General features: G+C 53.2%; 6 protein-coding genes across 6 annotated transcripts; 2 read left to right on the plus strand and 4 right to left on the minus strand.

Moving 5' to 3' along the window:
* Nucleotides 1-235: 235 nt before the first annotated feature.
* On the minus strand, nucleotides 236-1091 carry A1O1_05267 (uncharacterized protein; the record flags this gene model as incomplete). The annotated part of the gene is made up of 2 exons (XM_007726153.1): nucleotides 236-628; nucleotides 831-1091. 2 exons carry the CDS (start codon nucleotides 1089-1091, stop codon nucleotides 236-238), a joined length of 654 nt encoding a protein of 217 aa, XP_007724343.1.
* Nucleotides 1092-2351: 1260 nt separating this feature from the next.
* On the minus strand, nucleotides 2352-3947 carry A1O1_05268 (uncharacterized protein; the record flags this gene model as incomplete). Its single annotated transcript, XM_007726154.1, has 1 exon — nucleotides 2352-3947. The coding sequence occupies one exon, from the start codon at nucleotides 3945-3947 to the stop codon at nucleotides 2352-2354; it is 1596 nt and encodes a 531-aa protein (XP_007724344.1).
* A 743-nt stretch (nucleotides 3948-4690) lies between these two features.
* On the plus strand, nucleotides 4691-6133 carry A1O1_05269 (uncharacterized protein; the record flags this gene model as incomplete). The annotated part of the gene is made up of 1 exon (XM_007726155.1): nucleotides 4691-6133. One exon carries the CDS (start codon nucleotides 4691-4693, stop codon nucleotides 6131-6133), a length of 1443 nt encoding a protein of 480 aa, XP_007724345.1.
* Nucleotides 6134-7109: 976 nt separating this feature from the next.
* A1O1_05270 (aspartyl-tRNA synthetase) lies at nucleotides 7110-10017 on the minus strand (the record flags this gene model as incomplete). The annotated part of the gene is made up of 2 exons (XM_007726156.1): nucleotides 7110-9235; nucleotides 9288-10017. 2 exons carry the CDS (start codon nucleotides 10015-10017, stop codon nucleotides 7110-7112), a joined length of 2856 nt encoding a protein of 951 aa, XP_007724346.1.
* Nucleotides 10018-12185: 2168 nt separating this feature from the next.
* On the plus strand, nucleotides 12186-13643 carry A1O1_05271 (uncharacterized protein; the record flags this gene model as incomplete). The annotated part of the gene is made up of 1 exon (XM_007726157.1): nucleotides 12186-13643. The coding sequence occupies one exon, from the start codon at nucleotides 12186-12188 to the stop codon at nucleotides 13641-13643; it is 1458 nt and encodes a 485-aa protein (XP_007724347.1).
* Nucleotides 13644-15112: 1469 nt separating this feature from the next.
* Nucleotides 15113-16551, minus strand: A1O1_05272 (uncharacterized protein; the record flags this gene model as incomplete). Its single annotated transcript, XM_007726158.1, has 3 exons — nucleotides 15113-16333; nucleotides 16386-16442; nucleotides 16489-16551. 3 exons carry the CDS (start codon nucleotides 16549-16551, stop codon nucleotides 15113-15115), a joined length of 1341 nt encoding a protein of 446 aa, XP_007724348.1.
* Between the last annotated feature and the right edge of the window lie 3186 nt (nucleotides 16552-19737).

Raw genomic sequence — 19737 nt, forward strand, 5'->3', positions numbered from 1 at the left:
ACCTTTCTCGGTGCTATGCTTCAACAACTTGTGACAAGACATTCTGCAAAGTGGAGTCTGTCGGGCTTGTCGGTCTTCATCTCTCTCACAAAGCGGTCGACACCAGCTTCCGGTAGAAGAGCCTGCACTCCAAGTGACCTTTTTGCAACAATTGGAAGTCGACGGAGCAGATGAGAGATGAAGCCTTCAACTATTCGGCACAACCCTTTCGGGAAGGTTGTAACTCTTATCGTCCTCAACCTCGCTGACCAAATGGTCTCTGCAGTTGGCCGATTTGCATGTCCCAAGGGCCAATCCCGAAGTTGTAGGACCCCTGAACAGGCGCGCTAGCTGTCTCTACTTGGGCCTGGAAGTCGGCCTCGAATACTGTCTCGAGCATTCTGACGTCTTGCAAGTTTTTAGGCGTGCTCTCTCTGTGGTAGGGCAGGAGATCCATGACATCTTCAGCCTTCTGTTTCAAGGGAGGCACAGGCATGTTACTCCAGTCACAAGCCAGTGATCTGGCTAGCATCTCATCGCAGACATCCTTCTGCTTATCTGTTGCCAGGAAATCCTCTGGTCGGTTACTGATTGGATTGGCTTGAGCAGGGTTCTGGTGCAAAGGACATTTACGGCATGCCTCGATTGCCTATGTTACTCAGTTAGAAGGTTTATTGTCATATGTCCTGTTCAGAGAGCGTATCCGGCCTTGGACTTCATACCTGCTGGACATTGCTTTGCACACAGAATGCACACCTCAGCCCGTCAGGGCATTTCCGGCACCCAATCACAAACTGGTAGTGGATGCAGATGCCCATTGTGCGGCATTTCTGGGGACAAGAGTACTGTACAAAGAGGGTACATGGTGTGAGCATTTGCATAGATTGTTTTCTCATGTCAGGAAATGCTGGACGTCTGATTGCCACGGGCGGCAACAGGGAGATTTCGGATGGCTTCTCGATCTGGAATATCTTCCCCTTGGGGTATTCAGAGCTGCAAATGAAGAATGCTGCCATTCTCGGCTCTCGGAAGACCGACTGCTGTGGTTGTCTGTGTTGGCTCATTGTCATCTCGCCGCCAAACCAGTCGGTCGTGGACGACGTGAATGCCATTACGCGGTTGCAGCGAGCGCCAGCTGAAGCTCCTTAGTGCACCACTTGTTGAGAACAACCACAAAGAAACTCGGCCAGTCCTTTCAAAGATGGCTAATCAGCTGGCAGGCGTCTGATGATGACAAGAGAAATGTTGCCAAGGTGAGTCGCTCATACCAAACGAGGAAGTATATGAAGCTTTATAGATAATGAGGCAGGTATTCGCCCTCTTCCCTTCAAATCACGGGAGGGTATGTCACTTGTGGCCAGGGAATCTACAAGCCAGCTGATCTGTCTGAACTGGTAGGAATATAGAAGGAAATCGAGTTCACCCAAACGAGCAGCTGACTGGAATCTCAAACCAAGGACCAGCGCAGTGATTGAAGTACATGGAACCGGAGTATTCCATACGCTCTCACTCACTCACTTCCAGCGGTCCCAAACGCAGTGGTCACAGCTCTACCAGGGTAGAATATCCAACCGTGGTTGAACTGGAGAAGCGACACCACCCAGTCATGCCTCTCTACATTCGTCACTTGCCCATGGCCAGTTGTTTGCGTTTGCCACTGGCACCCTCTTGGGAGTTAATGTCAGGGTCCTGCGTTTGATGAGACTCACATTTGACCCTTGAGAACAGCTCCAGCTTCATGTTCAGGCTTTCACTCTCCCACGCCGCCGTTGCCGTCACGCAGGAGTGAATACACAGTGTCAACCTGCGTTTGTCAAGCTGCGTTTGGCGTCTGTCCATTCTTTGACGATTACATGTGACCGCCCCGTGCAGGTGCAGCGAACGCTACTACTAGGAGTCATTGTTTGCCTGTCAAGATAGTTGGTGTCTGGAGTCAGTCCATGCACCAAAACATGGAATGCCTGTTGTGCTGCCGGCCAGAGAGGGTTTGAATCAAGATTAGTTCAGATGTTCATCATCTCAAGTGATCAAAATGGAATAAAACTGGAGCGACGAAGACAAAGTGAGCACTTTGGTGAGGAAGTGGCATTGATCCGTGTTTCAAATCATTTGTTCATTTCGTCGTTCGTACACAATACATAACGAGGTCCATAAAAGCGACAACAACTATACTAATGAGTGAAGACAAATATGGCAGCGACCTCCAGATTCCAGATTCCAGATTAGAACTTGTCCCTGACCAAGAACCCACGCTTTGCTTGCATGTTCACTGGGGCTCTGAGCAGTATTAAGCTCATCCGGGCAAGAGGAGCTTCGTGCTGGGAAAGACCAAGGCGAAACGCCGTCCCTTATACAGGCACGGAGGACTAGACTTAGACTTTTTCCCAGATTCCGCTCTCGCTGCCAACAGAGCCGAATCCCCACGTACTAGACTGGGCTGCCGCAGTAGGAGTTCCGGTGCCGGTCCCAGCTCCAGCTCCAGCTCCCCTTTCGCTTGAAGCCAAACCCGATTCCGTAGCAGACGGTTCGGTCCTTGGATGAAACATTCTGCCCAGTCCACGGCCAGCCTCTTCATCGGCTTGTTTTCGATAGCCCATCATATATGCCACGAGGCCATTCGGCAGAATGCGTCCGGCAATATCGTACAATCTGGCTCCACTGCCGACGAAGACGAGTTGGGGCCGTTGAGAGGCAGTCCACTCGAAGCGGCCGAATGCTTTGAACGTCTGCGGCGGAGCAAGGGCGTCGAAGACGGCGTTGTGGAATTCTCGGGCCGACGAGCCGCGCACGAAACTGCGTTGGCCGAGGCTCTTGCGTTGCAGGGCGGCTCGTTGGGAAGAGTGCCAATGCGTCATGGCTGAAGACGACGATGCCGAGGCTGCTGATTGATAGTGAGGGCTAGTGCTGCTGGCCGGGGTGTGATGGTGGTAGGCGTTGTTGTACACTGTCCGAGAGGAGGCGACGGAGCCCATGTCGAAGTTTCCGAGCTTAAGTTCCGAAACGGTAATGTTCGCCTTTGCGGCATGGATTTCTCGTCTTAGGGATGCCGCGAGCGCCGAGAGGGAGGACGCCACGAGACATTCTGGGATTTGGCGTGGAGGCGCGAGTGAATTCGGGATGGAAGGATAGGCGATGACGATGGATGAAGGAGATTTGGAGTCTGTGCTGTGGTTGGCCAAGAGTGGGAGGAACTGTTGGACCGTCAAGACTGGAGAGACGAGGCGTGTGTTGATGCTGTCGACCAGGTCGCTGGGTGGGAGCAGCGCCAGAGGTCCTTCCGGGTATCCTGAACATCCGGGGAACACAACGATTCCGGCCAGCGTCATGTTCCCCATCGAGGAACCTTGCGCCGAGCGATTGCGGTGCGGTGACGAAGCGGGTGAGGATGACTTCTTGAGTAACTCGCGGATCGGCTCCAAGTTGGGATGCACGTCGACCGCGGGATTGGGGACCGTGGAAGTCAGGTCGATCCAGAGCGGACGCAGGTCGGCCTTTGCTTCCTGTTGGACCAGCGAGTCTTCCTCGGTCGACGAGACGGTGACATAGACGACGTAGCCTCGCCGCTCGAGATCCAGCGCCAACGACCGTGTCAAGGGGTCGTGGAACGTCGAGCACGCCAGAACCACAATCTCCTTCTTGGCCCCATTTGGCAACTTCCTCGCCCTTCTCTTTCGTGCATGTTCCTTCTTCCGCCGGTGGATCAGGTATATCGACGTGCCCGCGAACGCCACCACTACTGCGATCGCCGTGCGGTTCTGGGATATCCACGCCCCAGTCTTCTCAACGAGACCCTGTGGAGGCGGCGGCGGGCGCGCAAAGAAGGTGCCGGGGCCTCCGCCTGGTTGTCGAGGAGGCCGCAGAGAGTCAGGGATCCAGCTTGCGTGGTCGATGGCATCTCGGATATCCGCTGCTAGTGCATTCGTGTGCTTCTCGATGTAGTCGGCGATACGACTGCCGTAGTGTGCCATGTCCTGCGGGACGGATGCGAGCTGAGCGGCGAACACCTGTCAGCGGGCAATCTGGGCAACGTGTACACACAGACTGACTTACCAGGTCTAGGAATTGTTGGTCGTCGCTGGTCATGGTCGACTAGGCATAGACCTCAGGCTCAGGCTTCAGTATCATGGGTGAAGTCGAGCTGTAGCCGGTGGCATGAGGGTCAGGACCCTGTCGGCCTTTGCGTCGCTGGACTGCCAGTAGTAGTGTGGACGGGAACCGACGTCTGTCACTGACCAATCCGGAAGGAGGGGGAGGGAGGGAGGCTGGTCACGTGCAGGCATTACTCATCACGTGCAAACGCCTCATCAGGCTGAGATTCATTACGAATCCTTGTTCACTTGCTACAACTACACAGAGATGATCTCTGTGACAAGAGATTGCTCTCTGGCATATTCTGCGGCGGCATTAGCAGGCGTTGTTAAGCGTGAGTGCGTGACTTTTGGCTTATTTGCGTTGCTTGCTTTACAAAGTCCAAACGAGCCTTTGTTCCGTCTCCTTTCATCGCGGGCAACTGTGACAAGCAAAATACCAAAACACCGTACCTCAAGCGATCACGCAGAGCCCTTGTTGAGACGCGATTCTATTCAGAGGCGTGGACCGGGATACCCTGCGTCTTCCTCATTTCTTACCCTCTAGTGTTCGAACACTCACAATATCTCTTCTGCTCTCTCCTATACTCAACCTGCCACGCACTATTCCAAAAGTGTTCGCCATGTCAGTCACACGGCCGACCGAGCTAGACCCTCTGGTCGACCAGTTCCAACACATGTCAGCCAAGCCTCGGGCCGGCGATGCGCTTGAAATGCTCAAGAAGATCGCATCCATGGTGAAACCGATTATGCGACTCCGAAACTGGCGGGTTGGCACACTCACCGAATTCTACCCGTCAGAAGCAAATCTACTTGGCCTGAACGTCAATCGGGGCCAGGAGATCTGCCTCCGCCTTCGATATCCCGGGGATGAAAGGCAGTTTCTGCCGCTAGAGAACGTTGTCGATACCATGCTGCACGAGCTGGCGCATATCGTCCACGGTCCTCACGACCAGGCATTCAACGCTCTGTGGGACAAGCTCCGCGACGAGCACGAGGCGCTCCTGAGGAAGGGATATACCGGCGAGGGCTTCCTTGGGCAGGGCAAGAGACTAGGCGGGCGACGGGTCCCGCTGAGTGAAATCAAGCGCCAGGCGCGCGCCGCGGCGGAGAGACGACGTGACCTCACCAAGGGAAGCGGTCAGAAACTGGGTGGCCAGGGGATCCTGCGAGGCCAGAATGCGAGGGAGATCATTGCCGCCGCCGCCGAGAAGCGATTGCGCATCGAGCGTGGCTGTGCGAGCGGGTCGGACAAGGGAACCCAGATCGCGCAGGAAGAAACGAGTAGAGAGAAAACAACGACCACCAAGGCCAACCAGGAAGATGAGAATGATGCCGCTCTGATGCAGGCCTTCATAGATCTGATCCAGGAGGAGGAATGCCAATTGTTCGGCAAAGGCTACATCCCCCCAAGCCAGGAGAACCCGGCCGGCGTCAAAGGCACTATGTCTCCGCCAGGGCTGCGCACAAGCATCCAGCCCGCTCCGCTTGATGCCACAGCGCTGAGGGAGCAGCAGATCCAGATCGAGCGACAACTGCAGGCTTCTCGTGCTCTTGAGGCGCAAGCCGAGAGAGGACCCAAGGAAAAGCAGCGCACATCCATATCTAACCCTGCACGGAGACCCCCAGACTCGTCAGTACGCCCCACGACGACGACGACGACGACGACGCAACCACAGCAGTCCGATCCAGAAACATGGACCTGTGAAATCTGCACGCTCATCAATCCTATCCAACATTTGATGTGCGATGCCTGCGGCACCGAACGACCGGAAATCTACTCTTACCTAGGCCAACATTCTCCTCCGCACCGACCGTTCTCTACTTCGAGCTCAAATCAGAGTCGGTCCACCACGACCGCACAATCGCAGGCGAACCCACGGACGACACACCCAGCGCTTGAACCGCGTCTTCCCGCCGCCGATGCTCTGGCCCGAATAGAGTCTCAGGCCAGGTCGAAGACGCAGGCCAAACCCATGGGCTGGACTTGTGCTAGATGCGGGACCTGGATGGAGAGTCAGTGGTGGACATGCGCGACTTGTGGGCGGATGAAGACGACTTCATGAGAATTGGGTTTGTCGTAGACGGAAGGTTCACGAGCGAACCGAGTGTGTGCACAAGAAGACGACGACCTCATGATAGGATGACTTGACGATACATTGACATACGCCTTTACATTCCCAGCGGGTCTGCCTGCCTGGAAGTTCCGCCTGCGAAGAGATACATGAATGCACAATATGTGTGTGTCTGTACTTGAACCCGGTGGGCTGTTTGGCACTAAATAATCGAAAATGGTGTATGTGTTGTTCGACGATAAACTTCAACAAATACATCTATACGTTCTTGTGACATCCCACCCTACAGGCGGCAGCTTGCAATGACTATTAAGGAGGCCGCGTATAATATAGCGGAAGACCATTCGGATCTCAAAGTTAAACTGACATCTTCATCTCGACTCTTTGTATACAGCATGGAAGCCAGACAAGGATGCGCCCACACGTCTTGCTTCCACTTTCATCGGGAAGCAGGATCCAGGACCACAAGGACGCAAAAGGACAGGCAAAGGACAAAACAAGATTTCTCATTGGGCAATGCACGTGCTAAAGGGCGTGGTATCTCTATCAGAACTCAAGCTGACCAGAACGAGGGAACATCCATGGGCTCAGTCCAACAATCCTCCCTCCTTCCAACCACGCGCACTGAACACATCCTAAACTCCTCTGACCTTAGGCTCTGCGCAGTAGTCTCATCCCACCATGTTCAGCTTCGGGTAGTACGTCCCCTTGACCACACCACGAGGCTTCCAACGAGGAGGAGCATTGTTGAAATACAAAGTGTGGCTGACATGTCTCTTTTCAGACACTTTGAACTCCATCACGCTGATCTGGCGTGCTCGACTGACACACCTCAGTGGAGTTGAGAAGCTGTACGGACCGGATGTAGAGACACATTAAGCGTAGGAAAGTGTCGTGACAACTATTCGTCTTGGAAGAATCTATTCTCGTTGTTAGCCATGCTCGTGAAGACGTAGCATATTAGCACTTACCGCATGATTGCTTTGATGCCCCTGGACCCAAGGCCATGAGGTGGGTAGGCAATCCACAAGGGGTCGGCCACGGCACCCATCTTTTCTCTGAACTCCGACTTCCTGATCAAATTGAACTGTTTGATAATGGCATCGTACGTGGCTGACAAAACCTTGACCTTGGCCCCGCTCATGTGATGACCTGGAGTCAGATGAGCAGCGGCGCCACCGCCGAAGGTGACGGATTTGATGCCAGCGTTGGCAGCCGCGTTCAAGGCGTGAGTGGTAACGTACTCGATCGTACCGGATGGTGCTCCTGGGAAGTCCAGGGTGTACTTCGCTTGCCAACCCCGACTGGGGGCGATCTCAGCCATGACTGCGATACCGCAGAGGGTACCCTCTTTATCCTCGGCGATGTAGTAATGCCTGTGCTTCTCGTCTCGGAATAGATCGATATTGGAAAGATGGATCTGGGCACCTTTGCGATTCGCGAGCCAATCCTTGACTCTCGCATTTGCACGTTGCTTGATACTTTCCGGGACCGGATGTTTGTGATCCAAGTCGGTGATCTTCACACCCTCGGCCTGAGCCTTTCGAATCTTCCTGGCGACTTCAGGGTCCGATTCGGCGGTTTTCTTGTGAGGATCCACACGTTCCTCGGCGACACAAGAAAGTGTCTTCCAGCCCAATCGCTCGCCGAGAACTTCCTCCATTTCTGGCCCGATCAGGATCCAGATTGGTTTCAGGTGAGTCTCCTTCTTCAGCCACTGAAGGAAGGCCACAACAACACGGTAGTACTGACTAGGGGCGCAAAGAGGGTCCCCAGGTAGGATGGCGTAATGGCCAACCGGCACGTAAGACACTGCAGCGCCAGTATCTGCGTGACGCCAGATCTTGTACCTTGCGTCGCCCCATGAGGTCGCCGTGGCATCACCATAGTTGGCAACGAGGTCGAAAAGATCTGGCATCTGCCGATCCTCGACGGCAATCTCGCGCCCACGTTCTCTGCGCCAAATGGGGTGGAGGGTATCGGCTTCCGGGTGTCGGAGTTTCTCGACCACAGGCTTCAGCGGGAATGATTTAGGGTCACGGTGGAACAACGAGGCCAACCGAATGTTTCCGAGCTTGAGAATGAGCATCACGATACGTTCAAGGCCGACACCACACCCTGCATGTGGAGGGGCTCCCCATTTGAAGCCTTCCATGTACTCAGCCATGTCATCGGGGTCAATGCCGACTAGGCGCATATTGTCCTCGAGCATGGTTGCCTCGTGGATACGCTGGCCTCCAGAGATGATCTCTTGGCCTCTGACGAAGACATCAAAGGAGTTGGTGAATCTTGGATCTTCCGCGTCTGGCATGGTGTAGAAAGGTCGAGCCGATCTCGGGAATTTGTCCAAGATGTAGTAGTCGGTCTTGTACTTCTCCTTCATGACCTCACCGAGCCGGATCTCATCTCGAGTGGCCAGATCTTCCAGAGGGGAGACCGGCTCTCCGTCTTCATTCAGCCAGCCTGAATCATTCAAGAGTTGTACCGCATCCTTGAAGGGAATTCTAGGCGTTTCTTCGAGCCAGACAAGATCCTCACTAGGGAATTGCTCTTTGACAATCTCAACTTCTCGGCGATACTTGGTGTATACTCCCTTGAAAATGGTCTTGAGAGTGTTGTCAATGACGTCCATCATCTCATGGTAGTGCTCTTCAATAGCCATCTCCAGATCGAGGCCAGTATACTCTGTCAAGTGACGATGAGTGTTTGAATTCTCGGCTCGGAAGACAGCACCGATTTCGTAAACGCGTTCAAAGTCAGAGGCGATAGCCATCTGTTTGGCAAGCTGAGGAGACTGGGCAAGGAAAGCAGGGCGTCCGAAGTAGTTGACTTTGAACACAGACGCGCCGGATTCTGTGGCAGCACCCTGAAGTTTGGGGGTATGGATCTCCACAAAGCGTAGGTCGTCAAGACTAGTGCGGAAGATATTTCCCACACCGGCTTGGATGCGGAAGATCGATTGGGAAGTGGCAGTCCGCAAATCCATAATACGGTTAGCCAGCCTGGTACGGTCAGGGATCAAAGTGTGACGGCCTTCAATCGGGTGCTCGTCATCGGAGATGGTCAGTTCTGCCTCTTGGACGGAGAACGGCACTGGAAGAGAGTCAGCATCAAAGGTCGACGTCGCAAGAACACCAATACGTACCAGGTTCATCTCGCTTGACAATAATGTGCAAATAGGTCACCTTGACCTCCAAATCGTGAATGGAAGCCGACTTTACAGGAATCTCTGGCTTCTGCAGAACTCCTTTGACGAGCATCACGTTGCCGGTGCGCAAATGCTCCGCCCAATGAACCATGAGTGCAGAGATCTTGCCTGGCTGTTCGACAAGGACGCCTTGGATAGTAGACAGTTGTTGTCGGAAAACGAGAAAGACCAGCCTGGCACCCATTCTCCGGACATTGTGCAGTCTGCAGCGGAAGGCGATCTCCTGGCCCTGCATCTCTTCAGTGACGGTATTGAGGTCAATGCGATGGGTAGTGTTGCGAGTGGTCGACTGCATCAACGGCAGGTCTCCATAGCGAGCCTTCATCTCTTCAGTCTCGGTCTTCGCGGCTTCTTCCAACCTCTGTTTTGCGCGTTCGGAAGAGTCATCTCGATGTTCGAGGCTCAGCCTTGAACGTTGTTCATGCTTTCTTTGTTTGATAAGGGCCCTTTTCTGCGCGTTTTTGCTCAGTCCATCGCTATCCAAGTCGCTCAAGTCGGAGTCGTTCTCGCTGGAGGTGTAGTCCTTTTCGCCCAGATGCAAGAAATGTGCTAGAGAACGGCGGGGAGGGCCGGGGCTTTGCGAGACAGGCGAGAATTCTGAACTGGCTCTGGGGGAGTCACTGCCCCCAGTATTTGTCTTCTTGGTCAGCTTCTTGAGGACAGACATGGTGGCGGACAGCTGTCAAAGCGTATTGGCTATTGCGTAGAGCTGCAGTCCAAGTGAACGAAGGAGGGTAGCGAGCAATTGTCGGCAGTTGCGTAGCTCTGCTGCGTCCTGGATGACAATGCTGTTGAGGGTGTTATTTGATTATGCCGTTCTTCAGTAATCAATCTCGGCTTGGGAAGACCCGGACGGGCAGGATGATCGTTAGATGGCAGGATCAATGTTTGAGCGGCGTGCTAGGTCAAATGCGAAGAGTATCTCGCCTTGAAGAGTTTGCATGCGGTTCGCTAGATAAGCAACCGGCAGGCGGCGGGGTGACGTTGAGTGCAATCGGCTGGCTCGGCCGTAAAAGGAGCTTCAAGATTCAGATGAATGTGAAGGTGAAGGGGATGAAAGAGGGCCGACAGAGCGACTGTTCAGTTGCTCTACGGTGACCTCGACAATGAAGATGATGATCCCAAAGCACTCGTAGTGAGTTCTGCGATGCTCAGACGTGGAAATGCGAGAGAAACAGACGCAGACGCAGACGCAGCAGAAGGGGCTGGAGTGCGGGATGCTCGGGATTATTGCCAGGGCGTTGAACCAATGTGCCCAGTTAAGTCAATATGTACCTAGGTAAGCTTTCGGGGAGTGACAGAGCGCTGCTTGCTGATTCAGGCGGGGTGCAGTGGGTGGTTGGGCTGGCCTGCCCCTCCTACCAATAGTCAGCCCATACTATCGTTGTATGTCATTTAATATAATGAATCTGGACTCTGCGCATCTCCAGTGTCTCCATATCTGTCAATGCTAAGCTTCATGCTTTCTCGATCAGAAACTCGGCCCGCGTCGACCTTGTTGCTTGTTGCTTGTTGCTTGTTGCCTTTTGCCTGTTGTCCTCTCGCTTTTGAGGGGTTCGAACTGTGGTCACGTGATGAGACAATTTGCTTTTTCTCCTGCCGCTTTACTCACGGGCCCGATCGGTACTTCTACGTCATGCACCGCACAGGTCCGCGAAGTGCAAAGTGCGAAGTGCGAAGTGAGACACTGTACCGAAAATGAGGCATATAAGGGACTTCACAGCAACTGAGAAGAGTGATCAAGGAGACAGGCGGGTTCAATGGATGTAAGACGACAGGGTGAAGATTATAAGAGATATCAACACCGCACCATACTAGTATGCGAGGAGAGAGCACCACAGCCTCCAATGGATATCATAAGCATTAATCCTGCGCAAACATCCTCAATCCAGGCGAATCGCAACATATCCGCCTTCTACCTATGCTGTCGACGCGCGTCCCGGTGATGAAGCTGCGGAACGAGTGTCTGAAGCTTGAACGATTTGTCACAGAATACTAGTTCTAAAGTGTCACAAGAGCTGGGTGCGATGGACTTCCTTCGTAACATGTCCACCATAGTAATCCAGAACTAAGGTAAGCGAGCGCACTGGAGCAGACGTCAAAGGTGACCCTAATTCTTGTATAACTCTTGTATCATTGGGGAGCCATATGAGCATAACCGTGGTAGAGTTGTTGGTGATCGAGCACCATCCAGGATGCTGCGTCCCGTCGCGGACCGCCCCCGGCACAGCGCCGGAACAGGGCCGGACTTGCATGCGTTCTACAGAGTACTGCGGCAGTAACAGTACCTGAGATACCGATTTCCTAGAAGTGTCTCATACGCCCGTATCTTTTTGTCTCGCAATTGGGTCCTATATGCAACGCCCAGGAGTTGAGACGTACACTACTACACCATCCTGCGGCAGATGCACGCCATCGAGAGTGGTTAATCGAATGAATGGCAGAGGTAGCAGGTAGATATCGTAGGTAGTAGCCGTTCGTCCCGCCCACAGCCACAATTCCGCGTCATTACACCCAGATGGTGATTTCGAGATCATGATAAGGTAAGTCGCAAGGGCAGGCCACATCGGGAAATGCTACATCATGCCACCACCAACTTGCACCCCTTGTTCACGCATCAATTGGGTATATCCGGCCTAACATTGACTGCGCCTTTCTCGACTCTTCTGTCTTCCAAATTCCACAGAGTATAATCTACCACGATCACCAACTGCTGGGCAGTCCTACTTCTCTTCTACCGGCCGATGGTTGAGAGCTGACGCCTTCCATGTCCTCATCATATAACCATCCACCGCCGTGACTCTCGTCCTCCCTGGGGAACACCCATTTCCAACCATGCCCGACAACGCGGTGACAATGAATCACTCTAGTTCAGAGGAGTCTTACGATATGACAGAGGCGAAAGACTTCGCTCCAGCAGTGGAGAGCCCCAAGAACCTCAGAGTGAGCTTCAATAACATCGGAGACTTCGAGAATGCGTCGACCATCGATCCTCCAGAAAACATGCTCGCCGAATCCTTGTCCATCCAATCCTACGCCGGCAGACCGCGGTCCATGTCTCACCATCTCTCGAGCAAGAAGATCCCCTCAAGACGGGTGCTCAAGATGAAGGCAAGGTTCTGGAGGTCGCTCATGCAGCTGGCTATGCACTTCCACGATTGGGCGCCGCCGCGATCCCCACGACCGGCGTTCACACATAAGATGTCTACGGACACCATACCCGTCGAGCTGTTCTTCTACCTGCCCCCGACCTACCATGAAACTCTGCAAAGAAACCCTTCGCACCGCTTCCCTGCTGTCATTAACTTCCATGGAGGTGGGTTCTGTCTGGGCGACGCAAGAGATGATCGATATTGGGCCAGAGTCGTGCTGGAGCATACCAACGCCATCTTCGTGAGCGTCAATTACCGTCGGGCCCCCGAACATCCCTTCCCCACGCCTGTGGACGATTGTGTCGATTCTATTCTGTATGTGCAAGATCATGCGGCCGAACTGCATATTGACCCGTCCAACCTGGCTCTGTCCGGCTTTTCCGCTGGCGGGAACTTGGCATTCAGCGCTCCGTTACGGCTAGCATTTCACAGAAAGATGAACGCGATCGAGCGCATGCCGTCGCGGCCAACAACATCTCACAGTGTTGTCACCGACACCGAAGCAAACGACCGCGAAGGCCAAGACCACGAGAGCCATAACTTTGTAACTCCTGTACACTCGACTTCGAACCTCCTCGGCGAGCAGACAGACACCCCCTTGCGGATTCGCACCGTAATAGCTTGGTATCCTTTGCTGGACTGGACAATGTCCCGGAGCCGGAAGATACGCGAATCCCGAAATCCGAAGAAATGCCTAGCCAGAACCTTCACCAGCCTCTTCGACTTCTCTTATCTCCCTGCTCCAGATGTCGCAGGCGACCATTGCAGTCCGTATGCTTCGCCCAGTCTTGCTCAAGATCACATGCTCCGAGATGGGTTGCCCGAGGACATTCAGATGTGGCTCTGCGAATGGGACATGCTGTTGCGCGAAGGGCAAGTCTTTGCAGATCGTCTCGACAGACTCGGTAAGAGGATCGACAGCAAACTGATTCCACGAGTCCCTCACGCGTGGGACAAGTCGCCAAACCCGTTCCGAGATCAGCGGGCCATCGACATGCTCTATACCAAGGCTGCCGTGAATCTGAACAAGGTATTCCAGAACAAAGAAGGTTATGGTCCCGCAAACTCCATGAGCTCTCTCCATCCGACGGATTCCATCATTGAGAGACAGCCGAGACGGAGCATTGTCTTGCCCATATGATTTCCAGGAGCATACGCGCGAAGCCTTTCCCAGGCCGTAGCGCGGGGTATCTCATCATATCGATTGCCCTCCAGGCTCTGCTGCTTAACAACCCTCCTACTTCCGTCCCATTACAGGCTCATGCAATTCATCCAGTGCTGGATTCCGCAGGGCAGCGGACGGATGAGTGCAAACGATCACCTCTTTCACCACAAAGCACATACGCCACCTATTGGCCTTGTTTGGGACAATGGTCCATGAATGGCCTGCCGTCTGCACCTCTTGGAATCGAGGTCAACTTGCCTCGGAATTGACCATGGCGGGGTGCAATGTCGGCAACTTCGTTGCGGCAGGGGCTGTCTGCTCCCTCGGCCGCGGCGAGTCCACGACTCACGCAGTCAACGGCATTCATCTTGGTTCAGTGTTACAGCTTACAGCTCCAGCACAGAGCGTGCACATCGGGGGCCTTTCCGGCCTCGTCAACCACAGTCACGTTTTACAGCCGATGACTTGCTCATTCGGAAGCCGTATTCCAACAGCCTTTCTTCCCAAAAAATCTTACATCTCGCTGGGCTTTCTTTCCATTCGATTCCATCTTGGCTATGCCTCCCACGCACTGCGTGGGGAGAATGAATGATACGGTGTCGTTTCCGTCACCTTTGGGGGAGTTTTGGAGTCTTGGGAGCTGCTCGTACGGCTGGGGGAAAAGGCGGAATCTACATTTGATACGATGGCGGCCCAGCAGTCTCACGACGGGTCATTAGATTGACCGTCTAGGCAGGAGTCTGCGCCGGAACGTGCATGGGGTTGGAAGTAAAAGCGCATGGAAGATAACACGTACAGAAATTTCTTGTTTCAAGCGCATGTATGTACCTAGTACTACACACAGTACAACAACTAAGATTGATCACACTGGTTTCGGTCATCTTTACTGTCTGTCTCCGATCCGTTCTCTTGTCCATGTCTGTTCCCACGTAGCCTCCTCGATTACATCTTCCGTCGCTCTCCTGGACTGGGCTGTAAACACACTGCTTCGCACAAAGGGAAGTGTGCTCTCATGGTCCACGTCAGAGATGTCCTGGCACAACACCTTCCTGAACTAGTATCTAGTAGTTCACTGCTGTAGCCTCACCCTTCCTGGTTACTACTCTCCGTGGATTGTTGTGGCATGGGCGAGCCAGGCGGCAGCCTGACCGATCCTAGCTATGGGAAGTGCATTTCTAGTTCGCGATACACGACTGATCCATTGAGGCTCCTCCGCCGTGCAAGACTGTTAAATTCTTTTAGCACTAGTGGTGCTATCATACTTATGATATACATGCACAGTCCATCCTCATCTTAAACTCTATCATACAGTGATCTTGTGATACAATCCCCTCTTTGATTAGGCCATGTCAATTGGATTCTGTGACCAGCTATTTCCTCGATTCACCTGGATGCCCACGACTGCTTCGATGCCCTGGAACTTCGTTCCCGCATGCCTTTGCAGTCTAGTATCCCTTGAAAAGATAATGGCTGTTGGTGGTCGAGATAGCCGGGAAAAACAGTCTGGCGGTAGGTGTCGGCGGCGTGCATGTTGTCATGAAGGTCTGATTCAACAAAGCTGTGGTGACTCCAGATGCCCCATCTGTACCAGTGGGCTGAGTGGCATTGTTGGTCTCAAGGCTATCGGCTGCAGAATCTGGAGCGGCACCCGTACCATTGGAAAGTGAGACGTTGTAAGTTTGGGGACTTCCGGTTATCACGGCTGTTCCCGACCCGGTACCAATTGGCCCGGTATTGTTGGTCTGAGAAGGTCCAGTTGCCATGCCGGACGCTGCAGCGGTGCCAGTCAGGAAGGTCACATTATTGGTTTGTGGATTGCCGGTCGCTGACACGCCAGTGCCAATTGTACCTGTGAAGGAGACAGGAGGACCCCAAGTGGTGCTATTGTGTCCTGGCCAGGAGCTACCGGAGCCCCAGAAGGTCACATTGGAAGGCCATGCTGTGAGGAGAGCCGATGTTGTCAGATTGCTCGAGAGGCTGGAAGTGGCGGCAGTGGCATTTTGAGTTTCAAGCGACGGAGTAGCAGAAGAAAGATCGCTGCAGACGAGGCTCTGGTATTGTGCAACATGAATGCCTAGGTAGTCTCCAATGGTGTTGAAGAGACCTAGATTCCCACAGATCTCTGTTCGATTCGTTGTGTAACCGCCGGCGACTCCCAGGCCCCAGAGTGCAGCCTGTAGAGTAGAATATACTTCCTGACGGTTGGTGTTGAAGTCGTATCCATGGTCAGCGATCCAACAAAGGAGATTCTGTACCAGATCTGGCTTGAGACCTGAATCCAGCATCTGAACCCGGGCCGCAGTGGTTTGGACTTGTTGGCAGGCGAGAGCGACGTTCAAGCCGGAATCTGCAACGTTGATGGCAAACATAGCAGACATGATCTCCTCCTCTGAATCCAGTGCCGGGCCAGACAGGGTTTGGGAACTTGGAGTGATGTCGGCCATGAAAACGGCCATCTGCTCCAGCACAGTGTTTGTGTCAGAACGACGAACGGCCTGAGAGCCGGAACGCCTGTTTGGGGTATTGTAATGTTTAGGACGAGGTGATAACTTTTTGGACTCTTCTTGACGATCATAAACGCCCCTGGTGGTGACTGAGGTCTCTGGAATACATTCGACTCTGGTGACCGTGAGCATGGAGCTGGTGGTTCTCGTCGTGAAAGGCCCCTAAATAGTTTAGCCGATGCCTCTCGGGAACCATCCGTGCTATCTATCATACCTGTGGAGCAGGATTGTTGTCGAAGTTTGTGACATTGCAAAGATGACACTCAACGGCCTGATATTGTCAGTGGACGACGATTCCTCAAGGACGTGGCACCCACATAGAAGTACTCGGTCATGATTCCACCATAGACTGTAGACGTAGGACCGAGTTGCGGAGGCATGTAGGGAGTGAATGTCAAGGTGCAGCCTGGCGAGGCAGGAGGATTTGAGGACGACGCCGCTGTGCACGAGGGCACTGTAGTGACGGCAGAAAGACCTAAGACGGCCATGGCCATGAGCAGGAAAATGTGAAGCCACATCTTCGCAAGAGCGGACTAATGCTAAGCAAATGCCCAAGACGAAGTCGCTGGTGGAGGAGTGATATTCAGTAGGCCAAGCAGCAGCACCAGGAAGGCCGAGCAGTGAACGGGAATGTGAGGATGGAGTGGGACAAGAAGAGGATGAGGAGAAGATGAACAACAAGTGAGCAAGACGATAGAAAAGGAGACTTGATGCCGCAGCCTCAAATGCAAATGAAGCAGGAGAGAGAGGGTCGGGAAGGTGCTGTCGGTGTCATTGAGCGAAGTGCGTCGCAGCAGGAACGTTTGAGACAGTAGCTTAGTGGTTCAATACCTTACCTAGTAAGCATCCGAGGAAGGGGACAAAGGTACCACTGGGTAAGGCAAGGTGATGCAGGATTGCAAGAGAGAAAACTGCGAAACGGTCAAGCAACCAGTTCTTTTCATTCAAAGTGTTCAGAAAACCTCCATCCAGTGCACTAGTATGTAAAACATCCCTTCAGGTCGTGGCCAGAAAGAGACCAGCTGCACCCCTTATTCCATTGGTGGTGTTGATACCTCACCGCCGTATCGGCGACTGCTTCAATAGCATCCTCGCGCTGTCCTCATTGCAGAACCCACGGACCGAGCCATGCAAGCATCACGTCGCCCCATGGATGGGAGGAAGAAGCACCGAGATAAGGGCAGGGGAAACTGGAAGCCGAAGACAAGGCTGAAGGGAGATACTTATATCACAGTTGGAGCCATTCGAACGAACGAGGATCTGCTCTGAGCCACGTCGCACAGCACTGCATCAACAGACTTTTGAGTGCTGTCGGAGGCTGCTTTCAATCTTTGCAAACAGCGAACTGTTCCGCCAAAACCAGGGTCTTAACTGCATCTTTGAGCACAAGACCCCAAGTTGCCAAATAATTAGGCTACAGGCTCACTTTCACATCAACCACACTCCTGTTCCTATGCTTACCTACCTAAGGGATGGGAGATATGCAGAACCTCGTAGAACTGGAAGTCAGGGGCAATAAGGCGAAGAAAGGCTGGAGGCACGTGTCCGTCGAGTGCGCACAACTGTGCAATAATCATTTTGCTTGCGCTTGCGCCAAATCCATTTGAACGGTTCTTGAAATCGGTTGGAACATCGGCAACAATACCTCATTATTGCAAAACGAGAGCGTTACAATAATGTTGTCATCCTGCCACTTGCACTTTAGCTGACTCGTCACTGATTGCAGCTTGACCAATCCAACTCATCTCCTTTCAGCAGCTAATCCGGCGGGACAGCATCCTCGAAGCCGGATCTCAAACTATCAAGCCATCGATGAACGGAGGTGCAATGCAAGTGGCTCGGATGCGCAAAAGCTTGCTGTTACAATCATGGCGTTGGGGCATTTTGACATCATGGAGTGTCAGACTTGCAAGATGCGGGGGCGTAGAGTTCAGGGATCGCCTACCTTTGCCTGGGTATTCAGTCGTCAGTAAGTGGTGGGAGTGTACAGACCAGAAAGATAAGGCCAGATGGATGAGCCGGCGTGGAACGCAATGCAAGACTTGTGCGGATACCGAGAGTTTGGCCAGGATTGTTGCTGTTGCACCACATGTCAAATCCCTTGTCATTGTTGGTGTCTCGATTGTGTAGGTTGCCGCAGAAAGAAAGCGCAGAGGGAGTCCAAACACAGCTTCGTTGCACAATAATGCGGTATAAAGGTGATGGTTGCTTGCTTGCTCGTAGCTAGTGCCTGCTCGCTGTCCGGATTGGGGGCCCGGTAAATCGCGTTGGAGGACTTCGCTTGCCAATCTGCGTAGGTAATCGCGGTCTCGAGTTTCCTTTTCTTTCGGTATAGGGGGTTGCCCTGGTTTCGAGGTCCGAAGCTGAAAGTCGCAGGTATAATTTCGTCCCAGCTGGTGCCAGCTGTTGCTCTTCCCAGTCGCGCGCCGGGAGGATGGGGGAACATAGATTAGGCGCATTCCAAGTAGGTTGACCATGAGCGAGTTGAGCGAAATCAAGGGGCAGCAATGCGCTCGTGGTCCCCTCAACTTGGAGCTCGAGGTTCCGTTCCTGTCTCTTCCAAGAGACCAACCATACCAATTCAGAGTCAATATCAAATTCTACATTCAACTTGTCCTGCGGTCGAGTCTCCAGGACACACTGTGCTCATAGTGTCCGTTGGCTTTTCTTTCATGAGTTGCGCGAATGAACATGCTTTCCATGTTCTATACGGTAGAGTCTGGCGCGTCCGCCTCTGATCACAGTTCTCGAATGGTCGCTGAGCGCCAGGGAGCCGGTTTGCGCGAATTCCAAAATGAAAGTCGCAGCTCCAACCTCACGTCTTCAATTGGCGTTGGCGCAGAGCGCCCTCAAGCCTTGCGACTGCGCAGTGCGCGAAAATAAAAAAGGAGAACGGCAATGCTACCGGTCAATTACAGGGGCGACTGAAGCTCTCTTCTTCGCGTTGGCAGCCGGCTCAGGTCCCACGAAAAGACAGAGTACAACAAGATCTTCCTTCCACTTGAAGTTGTACACTGTCAATGAGCTGGGCACACAGATGGTTCAACATGATGCGAGCCATCTTTTCTTGGGTTCGCGCTTTCGGCCTTTTGTTCATTCGCGAAGGGAAAAATCCCTCAGAAAATGTCGGGGGATACAGGGCTGACCAGAGCCTTTAAGCGGCCAACTCCATCTGACCTGTCCCCAGTGTGCTACGGCAACGGTCGTCGGAGATGCGCCGGACGAGGCATCTATGATAGATCCCCTGTAGGCAGTGAGTGGGCAGTAGCATGGCAGTGTTACAGAATACGAAGTACCGCAATAACAAACACCCGTCTTCGAAGTGCTCGCACTCATATGGACCTGTACAGGGTTCTTTTTTTAGCTGAATATCTTGGGTCGTTATTATTCTTTAGGGACCCGACTTTTCCAGAAAAATGCCGCAAGGACGTTGCCTCCACCCGATCATTTTCGACTGGATGGATATTCGTAGCTGGGGCGCACATTGAAAAATTGTCCCCGTTCGAACCGATACCCGTGAGATCTTCTAGCTACCAGTAAGGTAAAGTTTCGAGGTTCGGGGTTCG

The sequence above is a fragment of the Capronia coronata genome (assembly GCF_000585585.1).
Source record: "Capronia coronata CBS 617.96 chromosome Unknown acBCG-supercont1.4, whole genome shotgun sequence".
Lineage (NCBI taxonomy): Eukaryota > Fungi > Ascomycota > Eurotiomycetes > Chaetothyriales > Herpotrichiellaceae > Capronia > Capronia coronata.